Source organism: Podarcis muralis, chromosome 2, assembly GCF_964188315.1.
Source record: "Podarcis muralis chromosome 2, rPodMur119.hap1.1, whole genome shotgun sequence".
Taxonomy (NCBI): domain Eukaryota; kingdom Metazoa; phylum Chordata; class Lepidosauria; order Squamata; family Lacertidae; genus Podarcis; species Podarcis muralis.
This window is the reverse complement of record NC_135656.1, coordinates 55,486,703-55,501,093: the sequence shown is the minus strand read 5'-3', so window position 1 is coordinate 55,501,093 and position 14,391 is coordinate 55,486,703. Positions and strand designations below refer to the sequence as shown.

Below are 14,391 nucleotides of genomic sequence, written 5' to 3'. Positions count from 1 at the left end.
TTTCACTCTTCAGTGAGGCTCTCACCTGTGGACAAGCAGCAGCTGTGTCAAGTGTACACACCTCAGTCTAGCCACAGCTTGCATATTCAAATCGGGTGGAAGCTGGCTTGAGGGGGAAATGCATCAAACAGCAGAATTTCTCGAGCGGCTACAGGATGCATATGGATCCTGGCTAACATCCTCACGTGTACCCAGCTTCAAACACCAGCAGTGGGAGCGCCAAAGAGCCCGAGTAAACGGCAATGTGTACACAGCCTTAGAGAAAGCCGGATTTTAAACAAGTAAGCGTAGCAATAAGAGTGGGTGAATGGTCTGTATATATATTCACCTAAATATGTCCTCTCCCTCTGCGGTTCTTGCTCTACCAGATATCGCTGATGGCAACTGCAAACGCGTTTAATTCTCCTTATCAGAGCATTCTATTAAAGCGTGCATAGGCAAGGTTACTACTACGAACATCCCTAAAAATATTTTCAAGGCAGCTGCACGAGCAAATAAGCTGTTCTGCCCGGCCCACGATGCCCGCCGCATTGGATACCACGCTCGATCAACGAGCTGCTGGTTTAGTTCGGTGCGATGGCGATGCAGCGTCCAACCTGCCACTGGCCACGCGGCCGCTGCTGGGAATCAATGGCCACGAGTGTAGGAATGTTTCATTTCTGACTTGCGCGCGGGGGGGGGGGGGGGAGTGCGCCTCGCTTTTATCTTCTTCGCGTGGGATGGAACCCGAGATGCGCGCTTTGCGGGCGCAACCACTTGGGAAAGCGAGGCGGGGTGGGGAGAGCCTCGCGGCGGTTCCTGGAAGCCGCGCTCGGCTTCGGGAGAGGCGCGCGGGGCTTCCGCCTCAGGTGTGTCCTCGCCTACAACTCCCAGGCACCTCGGCTGTGGGTGGCCTTTCCTTCTCCTCCACTCCACCCCGCCGCGCTGCCGGCCAGCTGGGAGAGCGCCAGAGCTGCTCCTTCCCTCAGTAGAAGCGGCGGCGGCAGCAGCAGCAGCAGCAGGTGGCTTCACCCGCCCGGGAAAGAGCGCGCGACGCCGCCGCCGACTCCTCTCTCTCCTCCCGCGCTGCGTCTGTCCGCGCTGAGGCGGGCATGGCTGAGCCCGAGCTGAGCCAGGCTGCCGTGCTGGGCTTCCTGCGGGAGCGCGGCGGCAAGGTGCGCAATTCGGAGCTGCTGAGCCGCTTCAAGCCGCTCCTGGAAGCGCCCGGCGGGGAGCCCGAAGCCCGGGCCGCCCTCCGCGAGCAGTTTAAGCACTTCGTCAACACCGTGGCCGTCGTGAAGGAGGAAGACGGAGCGAAGTTCGTGGTGCTGAGGAAGAATTGGCGCCTGGAGGAGGCGGAAGTGAGCGCAGCGCCCGCTGGGGGGCGCTCTGGCGAGGAGGAAGAGGAAGGAGAGGAAGGCTCGGCCACTTTGGCGCCTGCCTGCCATGCCGGCCCAGAGGGTCCAGAGCAGGAAAGCGGGCCTGAGGCGAGCCCAACAATGCCTGTGTCCCAGTTGAAGAGCCTGTTTCAAAAGGAGGGCATGGAGGCACCTAGAGCTCCCGGGGACCAAGACAAGTTGGCTCCCAAAGCTGCCCCCCAGAAACCCTGCATGCTGCCCGTGCGCTGTGTGCTGCCTGCCAGCGGGGCCAAGGAGCCCAAGGACCCGAGCCCCGAGCCGAAGCAGCCCGAAGTCAAAGACTGGCTCCAAGTGGGGCTCCCGGCCATCACCCCCTCTACGTCGCCTTACATGAAGAGGCGTCAGCTGGAAGAGATGGGGTCTAGCTCCCCTTACCTGAGGAGGGTGCAGAAGTCTCAGAAGGTGGGCGAGGAAGCGGACTGTCCCGCTACGACCGTCCCTTTGGAAGCCGCTGAGCACGAGTGGCTGGTGAAGGCCACAGCCGGCCAGTGGTCCCAGCAGCTTCACGGCCTGCTGCTGAGCGACAAGAACCTGGCCAGCAAGAGGGACTTCATGACCGGCTTCACCGTTCTGCACTGGGCGGCCAAGAGCGGGAACTGCGAGATGGTGGGTAAAGTCATTGAGGTGGCCGAGAAAGGTGGCGCTCATGTCAACGTGAACTCCAAGTCCTATGGCGGTTATACCCCGCTCCACATCGCCGCCATACATGGGCAAGAGGAAGTCATCGCCCAGTTGGTCAGGGATTACGACGCCAACGTTCACCTGAGAGACTACAGTGGGAAGAAACCCTTTCAATATTTGAAAGAGGGCTCCTCTTTTGCAGTCAGGCACCTCTTGCGGGACCCCCACCTTCACACGGTCTCTGGACACAACGCCTCCATCAAGAAGAACCCCAAAGTGGCGGCTTCCATTTTGAGTTCCACTAGTGCTGTCCTGGGGCTTTTGTCTGATGACACTGCTTTCTATGAGCTGACCAAAGGCTTAAAGAAACCAGCTACGCTCAATAAGTTATTTAATGCAGCCTCAACCCCAAGGAGGAAGCTGAAGTCCAGAGGGACTTTCTCGTCCTATTCTTCCTTATCTGAGGCAGTGGAAGATGACCAAGAGGAAGCAACGACAAAACGCAGACCAGTTTCAGAGTTGTTTTTTGGTCACTAGGCTCTGTCTTGCTGAAATCAAAATAATATGAATACTGAAGCAGTCATGTGTTGCTTATTCTTTCACAGAAATACTTCTGCTTTTGTGTTTTTTAAATGTGTTTCTCATTAGCATGTCTAATCCAGGGACTGAATGGATTCTCTATAGGGTTGTATCTGAATACCAGTTGAATTCAGTATTCCTGAATGTGATCTTTGCCTCATACATTTCACTGAAAATAGTTTTGCTCAGCAAAAATTACCCTTACTAAATCCATGTGACATTTCATGCAGGGCTTGGTTTGTTTTCTTTTGTTTTAGTGAGTGAGTTTAATGTGAGACCCTTATTTTGTTAGGTGATGAAAGGTTCATTAAAACCAAATGAATTAAGTAACAGTGCAGTCCCAGACACGGAAGTAATATGCAAGCCAATGGGACGTATTCCCAGGTGAGTTTGTATAGGATTAAGACTCTTTCTTGGGAGTAAGGAAGTCCCATGGAAAACAATTGACTTCCTTTTGAGGAAGCATGAATAGGATTGAGTTGCATGTCTGAAAAGGACAGGAATAAAAATGTCAATTTCAGATAGATGCCACTGCATATAAAGCAGTACATCTTGAAAGAAACACTATGTTCAGTTCACGGCATGCACATTTTTTAAAGAACAAAATGTTTCCTTTATAGCCTCTAAAAACTTCTGATCTGGGAATGAAAATCATTTCAGGGAGGTTCTTTGCATCCCATCCATGCCTGTCAGCACAGATTAATGAGTTAATTAAAGGTAGTGCTGCCTTCCTAATGCTGTGCCATATTTAGTACAGTATTAAAAACATTGAACTTGTTCTGTAATAGTTTGCATTGGATGCAATTCTTATGAAATCCACCTTACAGTTCAGTGAATCTGTGATCCCTATGGTTAAAAAGGAAGGAACAGTTATGCCCTAGTAAAGCTTTATTTTGGCTTTTAAAGCAGATGCCAAAAATTCAAAATGTCAATTTTTTAAATTACAGTTTTAATTATGTTTGAAAAGGGATACATAATTTTAGTGGCATGCTGGAGAGAAGGGCAGTTCATTATGTTTTATACTTTCTATTAAAAATGCCTCCTAGTAAGAATTTTACTGCATGCAGAAAACAAAATATACAGTGAATTTGGAGAATCAGCTCTAGCCAACTTAAAAAGAAAAGAGAAGAAAAAGCCCTAAGCGTCTCTACCTCAGTGCTGTATTTATATTATCAACTTAAACTGCAATCCCAGCCCCACTTACCTGGGAGTAAGCACCATTGAACTCAATAGGACTCAATTCTGAGTAGGCATGGCTGAGATTGCAGGTGGAGATATGTCTTGTTTTATTCAGAGAATATGTATAATAGTTTTTGCAAACTAATGAAAAGCTGTGTGATTCTAAATGCCATAACAGTTTGACAAAATATACAAAGCTCTTGTCCTCTGAGTATAACTTTTCAAAAATGTAACAAAAGGAAAAATCTATTTAGGGTACATATTTTTATATGATGAATAGACTAATGGAAATATAGCTCTTTAAGATAGTTATTTTTATATTGTATATTATGTAAATACTGACATGTTTTGGTGTCTTTCTGGTGATGAACTTTTATGTAAACTAAGGCTGGGCATGTTAGGTGCACCATCAGCCATCATTAAACACTCAAAAGAAGTGTGCATCTCAATGACATAACTAACTTAAAATATGTCAAGTGGTAAGGCTCCGTGGGTAGTTTTTAAAAAGACATTGTGGCTCTGTGAAAATTCATTTTTGGTATGATACTCATCTTGATTGAATAATGCTCTGCATGAACTAAAAGCCTTTTGTAAATAAGGGTAATTATTGTCCCACCATTTAAAAAAATTGTATGGATGATAGTTCAGTATAAATTGATTTTAATACAATTGACTATTTAGTGGCGTTGCATGGGGACTTCTAACCTAATTCTGTGGCGAGGTTTATGGATCACTTTAAATCACAGTTACACTTAACTCCAAACAAACATTGAGCTCATAGGTTTGTTCCTGGCTTGCTGCTCATGGATTGTTTGCAAGAGACAAACCACAATTCCAGGTTCAAACATAATGCTATGCCAAACCATTGTTTACTCTGCAGGAGCAGGGGAAAAGCAAAGTAGCTGTGATTTTAGTGCTGTGTACCAGCTTCATCCAAGTGATACATCCAGTCCCTCCTCCAAAAGTTGCAGTTTTGGGACAATTTAAATTCTGTTATTGAAGAAGAGTAAGTTCACTTCAGAAAGGATTACTGTATGATTGGTCAGTCTCATGTGTCACACATTTAATCTCTGAATACACCAAGGGCCCAAACAGGCGATGGCTGTAACCTTTATTGATTTTTACGTCAGACTTTGGCCTAGTAAACAAAGGCCCTGTTGTGGCACAAGTTGGCTCTTGGAATGCTGTATCTGCCTTGCTTTAATAAACTCAATACAGTACTACTTTCTGGCTACCTATGTGTGCATATGCATAATAGTCTTTGCTAAAGTATTCCACAAGTTGTTGTAGGACTTTATCTGCTCAAGAGATGGGTAGCTAACAAATTGTTTCTGTTCCCATTCTTAGCAAATAAAAATAGCAAGCTCAATCCAGCGTAGAGCTAGGGCCAAACATTGCCAGACGTGGGTGTTTAAATCTGGGCCGGCCCCATTCACACAGAACGAGGGGAGTGAGTGCGGGTTCAGTTTTAACAGCCATTGGGCAGATGAATGAGGATTGCAAAACAACCTGCAGCTGAGCTCATTTCTTATATTAAAGGTTGGCTAAGGAGAAAAGTACTCAGGGATTTCGAATATGAGGTTTACCAGCCCCTGGCCATGTGCTCACTTTGCTGTTAAAAGTGGACCTTCTCCAAACCCCTTTCTTTGTGAAGCAGGTGTTTGTAAAAGGAATATACTTGCATACTAAAGGAAATGCAAAGACTGTTTCTCCAGTGTGACTGATTTATTAATCAAAGATGAAAACGAGTGCCATGCATATGTAACATGCGTATTTCATTTGCAATATTTTATTTTATAGGTAATATCCAACTAAAGTCATTCCCAAAGAAGCCTTATTGAAATGAATGGATGGATATCAACGAATGTATACACTGAGTGGATATTGCCTTAGGCAAACTTTCCAAGCAACTCTGTAGTAGTTTTCCTTAAAGAAACTAGGGGTTTCTTAGAACAATGGTTATTGCCAACATTAGTCCTACTCAGAGTAGACCCATTGAAATTAGTGGACATGACTAACCTAGGCTCATTCATTTCAATCAAGCTACTCTGAATCTATCTTCATTCAGTGCAGCCCCAAACTATGTGACCAGCAGAACTATATTATCCATGTCAGCTGACACTTTTGGCATCACTACATTTATACACCAAGTTACAGCATGCTGAGTTTCTTTTTACTAATCACATACCCATGGAAGTCATGAGAGCCTTACCAGGAAAAGAGAGAGAAAGTCAACCACTGAATAACAAATAGCATTTGGATTACCTTTCAGAACACTTTTATTTTTGCTTCATTGGTTTTTTCCCATTTCCCTTACTCCACTGAAATTTTTTATTAAAATGTTAAAAATAAAAAATAAAACATCCACTTGGATTATGTTGTAAGGTGTGGCAGGGACTTAGCAGTACAGAGAATATTTCCCCCCCTAAAGACTTTGCAACTGTATGAATCAATGATGTTATCAGATGGTTCATTACCCATTTCTAGTGAACAATGACATTAATTCACTTTAGTTATCTAAGCTGTAGTTAATTAACATAGTGAATGAGCAGTAAATAACAGCATTCTCATTATACTAGAAGTAATTGTTCTGCACAAGCAAATTATATATAACTACCGCAATGGGAAGCAAAAAACCCCCCTTTATTCACAATGTCTCATGTGTTTTACTTTAGATTATAAAAGGAGCATAGCCATGAATCAGTTTGCTCCTTCTGAGCAAAGAAAATACGTTATCAAATTGATATGGTACATACATTCTATGGTTGCAAGAAAGTAAAACATCTCATATAAGGTGTTGGCTGAATATTATGAAATGAAGTGCTCCCTTGTCTACCTAATTTTGAATGGTTTGATAGGACTTACTTCACCCTTGTAAAGGTATAGAAGATTAATGAGTCAGTGGGTAATTCAAAGGAGCAGAGTCCCAACAGAGCTTCGTTTTTATTATAAAAATGTGTGGGATTAATCTTTTGGTTCTTGCATTGACAAAGTCCTCATCAAAGCAACTAGTCATTTCCTTCAGTGTAAAGCATACAAAGAATTCAGCCTATGATTATTGAAATGTATGAGAAAATACTTGTCCTATTACCCAAGGTAATTGTTTTGTCATGCTGATAATAACATAAACTCTCCCACTGCAGGTTAGTAATGTAACAATCCTATGCTCATATTACATCAGGACATATTGCACTGGAGGTACAATACTGCTTACACCAGCAGAATACCCCCCCCCCCATATCCAAAGTGTGTGCACAGCTTCAGAAGGAACGAGAAAAACACAGAACTAGAAAATGGAAAAATTGAATTGAAATTTCCCGCAGAGTCCAAACCTCTCGTGGCAACCAGTCAGGACTGTATGAATAATACCCACAAGCTGCCCACGCATGAAGCTCCAGGGAGGGGCCCCCAGCACGTACCCTTACATCACAACCACACAAGGATGCCACTGTGCCCCACTCCAGCCATCTCAGTGACTCTGCAACAACCATTCTGAATTTGTAGGCAGAGCACGTCTTGTCACCAGACCATAAACAGGCTTTTCCTGAGGCCTAACTTTGCAAGGTGCCCACACCCAGCTACCACAGACTAAAGTTCAGTTAGGTGTAGGTGTTTACCTTTGTCCTCTAAAGAAATGAAAATATGGTTGTGCAGAATTGAAATGAAGTCTAAATGTGCAACTTCTGGTCTTGGCTTAAAGATTCTATCACTAGATGTGTAAGACTCCTTAAGCTACTGTGGCCCATTTATGGACTAAGGAGTGAGAGCTGGACCATAAAGAAGGCTGATCGCCGAAGAATTGATGCTTTTGAATTGTGATGCTGGAGGAGACTCTCGAGAGTCCCATGGACTGCAAGAAGATCAGACCTATCCATTCTTAAGGAAATCAGCCCTGAGTGCTCACTGGAAGGACAGATTATGAAGCTGAGACTCCAATACTTTGGCCACCTCATGAGAAGAGAAGACTCCCTTGAAAAGACCCTGATGCTGGGAAAGATGGAGGGCACAAGGAGAAGGGGACGGCAGAGGACGAGATGGTTGGACACTGTTCTCGAAGCTACCAGCATGAGTCTGACCAAACTGCGGGAGGCAGTGGAAGACAGGAGTGCCTGGCGTGCTCTGGTCACGAAGAGTCGGACATGACTAAATGACTAAACAACAACAAAGGATTTCTCAACATAAGAAGGAAGTGTGGCAGGGATTCAGGTTTGGGGTTTAGTCTTCCAAGGGATTAGGAACGTGGTGCATTCTGTTGACTAGTATCTCTTTTAAAAACTGCTTTAGAAGGGAAACTAACTTTAATGCAAGCATAAACATCCTTTTGCTTGTAAATGCTCAACCCTGAATTGTAACCACACATTTCACAGATGAACATGGTTTAGTGTTTAGGATTTATTAGTGTAGCTTTCAACATACTTGTTTTAAATTTAGTTTTCTTTTAAAAATCTGACGGGGTGGAATTCAACATTGTGATCTTCCAGCTGCTCCACTACATTGCAGCTTGGCAGATAGAGCGATTCCCCTCCTCCCCTCAAGTGCTGTTCTGGGGGGTTTTAATAATCCCCAAAACTAATTTTAGGGGGTACAGGAAGTGTGCAGGGGATAGGAGGGGGGGGGGGCAAAGCCCTGTTGTGCAAGCAGAAGTCCTTACACAGAGCTTCCATGGATGGGGCTGGTTAGGTGATTCCTGCTCAGTTTGTTTAAAAAGATACTGCAACAGAAGTTTTTTAAAAATTAAGAACTAATATACTTTTTTAAAAAAAGCAACTCAGATTTTAAAAAATAATTGTGTTTCAATCAGATCGTCTGTGCAGCCCTTATGAGTATTTTGTAAACACACAAAGAATCATGTTGCACAACTTCTGAAAATGATGGCAGCTTGCCATTTCCCCTTCAGTTGTTTCTACCCTGGCTCTGCAGGTACTCTGAGATCTGGTTACTTTCTGCACTTCGTTGAAGATGAAAAATAGCTTTATATGATTGTGGACCCCTATTTTGAATAATGGGAGAGAAAAACATGAAAGATTGCAGTGCTACTTCTATGAAAACATTGTTTTAATTCACCATGTGCATAGATTTTGTTTTCTCTGGCCCTCGCTCTATGTATTGCTTTTCTGGCTACATTGACCTACATTCCCTTGGTCTGCTTTGTTGTTTGATTTGCATGTGAATCTAAGTAAAGCCGGGCACCGTGACAGCAATTGATGTTTCCAGGGCCAATGCAGTAATGAAGAAACCTCTAAATGAGGATCTTCACAGGATGCCCTTGGTGCAGGCCATTGGCTAGGCACAATGTAGTAATTGTCTGCAGTGAAAACAGATGAGCATGTGCATCCTCTGCCCCCATTTAGCAGGGACAGACCCTGCTTATGATGCTGAGGTTAGTTAGTTACTGCTTCCGTTTCCTGGGTCCTGCCCCTGATTAATCACTGGCCCTACTTTTCACTTTGTGGGATGCCTTCTTATAATGGCTAAAGTTATTGTTTGTCTTTTTCTCTTAAGTGCACCTGCGAGTTTGCAGTCTATGATCCACGCAACTGAAATTTTAGAGGAGATATGAGACCAAAGGTTGGTTTGTATAATAGAGAGCAGCAGAACTGCCAGTAGTATAAGAGAGAACCCAAAGAAAAACGATACGTGAGGCATATGTTGTAGAGTGTGAAGATAGAAAACAGTCTCTGAAGCTGCACCCACAGTTTGCCAGTGGCTAAGCAGAAGATACAGTATTCAAAGTGAAACCAGATGGTTGTTCTTCTGTCCCCCAAGCAGATGTGTTTTATATTGCTCTGATACAGAACAATACTCTGCATAGGTAATTTGAACATTCAAAATCCACATTGAAATATAATTTGCAGCATTTTCACCTTTAAGCTAAGAGTTAGCTCAGACAAAGTTTTACCACGGCTGGCAATGGGGTGGAGGGAATTTATGGACTTGGTTGGACCCTGGGGAGCTATTTTAGGAATTCGGGATCTGGTTTTGCTTCAGAACCAGCACTGCCTCCCTGTGCGATTGCTGCTGTGCGTCTTTTCAGTTTGTGCAGTTATAAATTAACAGGGCCACAGCCAGAATCCATGTCTTGGCCTGGTGCATTAAAGGGAAGGGTGTGGAGGGTTTGCACGTGCAAATTAACTCTGGAGTCTCCGGAATGCAAAGCCAAATCTAGAGAACTGCACACACACAGATCTCACTGCAACACAGGTGCTCATGGGAGCAACCAGAAGGGCTTTGAATTTTGCAGGAGGTGAGACAGTAGCTTAGGCCTGCGAAAGTCCAAATGCACAGGTTATAGTTGCTGTGTAGGTGGCCATTTATGCATCACACACACAAAAGGACAACAAAAGAGAGTATCTATTTTCAAAGAGACAAAAATGCATCTGCTAATGTTTTGTGTATAGCTGTAACTCGGAATTAATTACTATAATTTAAATAGAAATACAGTACATCTCACCATACTAAGGAAGATGGTTACCAGGCGACCTGTGTTCCTGTTCATTCTGCCACCCAGTTGCAACCTACTGCTGACCAACTGCTCTCCCTCTTTATGATTCTTTAGCTGGGGTTTGGGCCAGACAGCCTTTCCAACTTTACCCTGTAAAGTAGAACACATGGCCTGCTGGGTGTGTGCATGGGGAATCAGAATGGAGCCAGGATGCCACATGAGAAGGGGTTTCAATGCAAGGGAGCATCCCATGTCACAGTGTGGGTCACGACTCCTTTATTTTCTTAGAGTCATGAAGCTTTAGAGATCCAGATGAAGAAGAGCCCAGACATAATGGAATGCACACTCCTCAATTTTTGTGCGTGTGAGAGCACAGTCCCCTACAAAGCACCTATGATCTTGTGCAGGTCACATGATTTGCACGGGAGTGTGTCCCCAGAAGACCTCTGTGGGCCTGCACTTGGAACCAGAAGTCACAATTTGCACTGGTGGGTGCAATTCATAAATACTGTTTCAGATGGAATAATTGAGGTTTGGTTTTTGTGAGAATGGGTGCAAGCTTATCTGATCTATCGGTTTCTGCTTCTTCTTGTTTATCATATTTATCACAGACTTCTAAAAACTGAAGCTTTCCCCAGATTGGAACAAGCTTCTTGACACTTTCACATGTCAGTTTATTTCTTGATTTGGTGTGAGTATTTCCAAACATAGAACAGTTTTTCACAAGCTGCAGGAGGAATCTGAAGCAGACAAGAAGCCAGAGGAGTCAGAGGCTGTATTCTGCAAAGGCCTTGCCGCCATGTTGCAGGGGGGTGCTTTTGGCAGAATCCTGGACTGCATGCCTGACCCAAATACCTGAAGATGTTGTATCAGCAACATTTAAAAGTACTTTTCCAGCCCCAAGCCCCAAGTGTGCTGCTTGTTTTGTAATTCAATCAAACACAGCATCAGTGATATCATCACTTCGATTTCTGCCTTTGAATCTTGGATGTAACAAATCTGCAGCAGCACAAGTTAGTAACCTGAAGGCTGTGGTTGTATTATGGGCCTCTGCTGTGCTGTACACAGATATATTTTATACAGGATGTAGCAATATCATCAGAGAGCTAGGCTTAGTTCACTGGGAGAGCACATGTTTTACATCCAAAAGGCCAATTCCTGGCATCTCCAGATAGGGCCAGGAATGCTGCCTGCTTGTAGAAAAAAACAGGAGATCTAATGCTAGTCAGCAAAAGAAGATACTGAGCTGGGTGGGCCAGTGGTTTGACTCTTTATAATGCCGCTCTCTACTTTACATTCTTCCTAATGCTCTTCAGCAAGAGAGCTGCGAGGCTGTGCTTTGCTTGTGAGCCAGAGAGATTTTAGCACATAGATGCCTAACTTCTCTCACATCCCACCAAGATTACCATTATATAAAAAAGTGCACATGTCTAGTTCATTATGTTCTCCATGGAGGAATTATATTTGGTACTTCACACAGTATAATAAGATTTGGAAGGCTAAGACTTGTACGGCTCACTGAAGGGTTTTAATCTTCCATTCTACGGCTACTTTGCAGAGAACTATGAAAAGGATAAGAGTGAGCCACAAAGCATTTATCACACAGTGCACCTGCACACAGCTCTCTGTTGCTGATGGGCATAGAAAGCTTTATCTGGAGACATTACCCATGATGGGAGAGAGAAAGACTTCCGCAGGCAGTGTCCTAATGGAGGCAATGCATCTGTGTCTGAATCTGTGCTGTATCTCCACAGTATGCACATGGGATGAAAGCTCCTCTTTAGAAAAACTAGATGACAGCGGAAGGGGCTCAGTATAGCCATTCCCCAGACTAGCTTTCCATTTGTAGTATTAAAAAAAAAATCTATACAAAGAAGCATTTCATTATGTTACTTCCCATTATCAATCTGTCCAGACATCGATTAAACTCCTTGGTAAAATTCAACATTACAGTCTCCATTTTAGACTCTGGAGGGGTGACTTCAGTTTAAATAATTACATAGAGGTAACAAACTATCCCTATATGTAGGTGACAAAGTGGACTACACTTCCCATGGTCAGAACCCTGTAAAACTTTATCTAAAATAGAAAAAGCCACTTTCAAGAGTTAAAATCATTGGCAGGGATGTAATGACACTTGTAATGTGGAATCAACTATGGTAATTGTGGATATATAACAGATGGACAATGGTAAAAGATGCAGTGAATTTCATCTTAAATATGGAACCCATGGAGGGAGGGAAGGAGATCCGAAGGTTCAAAAGAACCTTTTATTTTAATGTTTGAAATGGTTAAAGTTAAAACGTATATAATTGTGAAAACAAATAATAATAATAATAAAGTTTATCTAAAATAGTTGTGTTTTCATGCCCTAGTGTCACATACCGGACATTGCAAGATGGGTACAGCATGGCAAAACTGCACTATTTCTAAACCTACTATGGTACTAAGCACCAGCAATCAGTACCTGGTCCCATGGTCTCACTTTCCACCATGTTGCTCCAAGTTACATTTGAGAAAGCAGCTAATACAAAACTCTGTGCATTTTTGCAGATACACACCTGTTGCCTCAAGAATAGAGCAACAAGCAGGAATTCTACAGAGGCCATTTATTTTTAAGGTAAGACCTTAGCCTAGCCTCCACAGGAGACTGTGTGCTCTTGATTACGATTGCATTCAAAGGCCATCTTAAGGGAACACCAATTAAAAACACTAAACTGATTTGCGTGTGAATTTGTGAGTATACCAGTTCACACATGCTATTGTCTGGAAAATTGTAATACCTTCAAGTACAGTGGTACATTGGTACTTGAACAGCTTGGCTCCCGAACAAATCGGCTCCTGAACGCCGCAAACCTGGAAGTGAGTGTTACAGCTTGCGAACATTTTTGGGAAGCCAAACGTCCAACATGGCTTCCGCGGCTTCTTGTTGAATGCAGGAAGCTCCTGCAGCCAATCGGAAGCCACGCCTTGGTTTTCGAACCGTTTCTGGAGTCTAAAGGACTCCCAGAATGAATTAAGTTTGAGAACTGAAGTACCACTGTACCTGCCACTCGAACACGCTTTCAATCATTCCCACTTTCCCCCTCCCACCCTCCCCTTTCCACACAGGTGCTTCCTAATGTAAAAAACAGGGCCAGCATATTCCTTTGGGTCCTGCTCTGCCTCTTACCCACTCACCTGCTTCCCATTCCTGCCTGTATGTGTGCTTCCCCCTCCCCATCTCACTTGTTACTATTTCTACGCCCACCTCTCCTGCTATTGCCTGCACTGCACTTTGCTATATCAGAATGATGAAACCTTACATAAGCAGAAAGCACTCTCTCTTGACACCTACTTTTCAGCTCTGAGTTACCTTGGAGCTCTAAGAGAAAAGGCGCACATGAATAATAAGTGACTATTCCCAGGCTGCTTGCAGATCCTGTGGGATGGAAGTAGCGATGGAACGCATCAATTTCTTTATATAGTTTTTGAAATGTGTGTAATAACTGAGCCAGCTGGTTAAGCCGCTTGAGCAAAACGGGAGGTTACAGTCCCCTGTAGCTTTGCAAACCAGTAATTTTCCAGTTCTTTGAACAGGCTATGGAATGCAAGATCTAAAGAGCTCGGTTGCTTAATCTAATGCATATTTGGCTATCATGGCTGAAGGCAGGGGGGTGAACATTTAGCAATTTGTGGCTGCTGTCTTAACCTTCCACCTATGACCCATGATTATCTTATCATACAGTATGTTAAGTCAACTGTACTATGAGACGGGGGAGGGAGGGGGAAGATAATTGTATCGTTTGCAGGGGTGGAACTGCACTATATGGGTATATGGAATTTTAACATCTTGCTGATCTAAGTCCATAGCAGCCTCTACAAATTTGTCTCTTTGACTGTGATAGTTGGTGTGTGAACCTACATTCAGTGTGTGTGTGTGTGTGTGTGTGTGTGTGTGTGTGTGTGAGAGAGAGAGAGAGAGAGAGAGAGAGAGAGAGAGAGAGAGAGAGAGCCTTGTGGGTGGGGATGCTTGAGGAATTAAATATTTCTCAAATTCAGATGTGAACTGATCTGCTCCTCCACCTCCTCCTCCTCCTGAGCTGAAGTGTAGATGGGAACAAGAGGTAGCCTTCAGATTCGGCCCTTCTCCAGATTTTACAGTGCAGCTCTTGGCAAAAACAACATCTCAAA

The 14,391-nt window shown here is 43.9% G+C and overlaps 1 protein-coding gene across 1 annotated transcript; it reads left to right on the top strand.

Moving 5' to 3' along the window:
• The first annotated feature begins 778 nt into the window (after window positions 1-778).
• On the top strand, window positions 779-5,484 carry SOWAHA (sosondowah ankyrin repeat domain family member A). The gene has a single exon (XM_028717967.2). It carries the CDS (start codon window positions 1,092-1,094, stop codon window positions 2,553-2,555), a length of 1,464 nt encoding a protein of 487 aa, XP_028573800.2. The 5' UTR covers window positions 779-1,091; the 3' UTR covers window positions 2,556-5,484.
• The last annotated feature ends 8,907 nt before the right edge of the window (window positions 5,485-14,391 follow it).

Excerpts from the sequence above, each read along its gene's own strand:
- SOWAHA (XM_028717967.2), top strand. The coding sequence starts at position 1,092 with ATGGCTGAGCCCGAGCTGAGCCAGGCTGCCGTGCTGGGCTTCCTGCGG.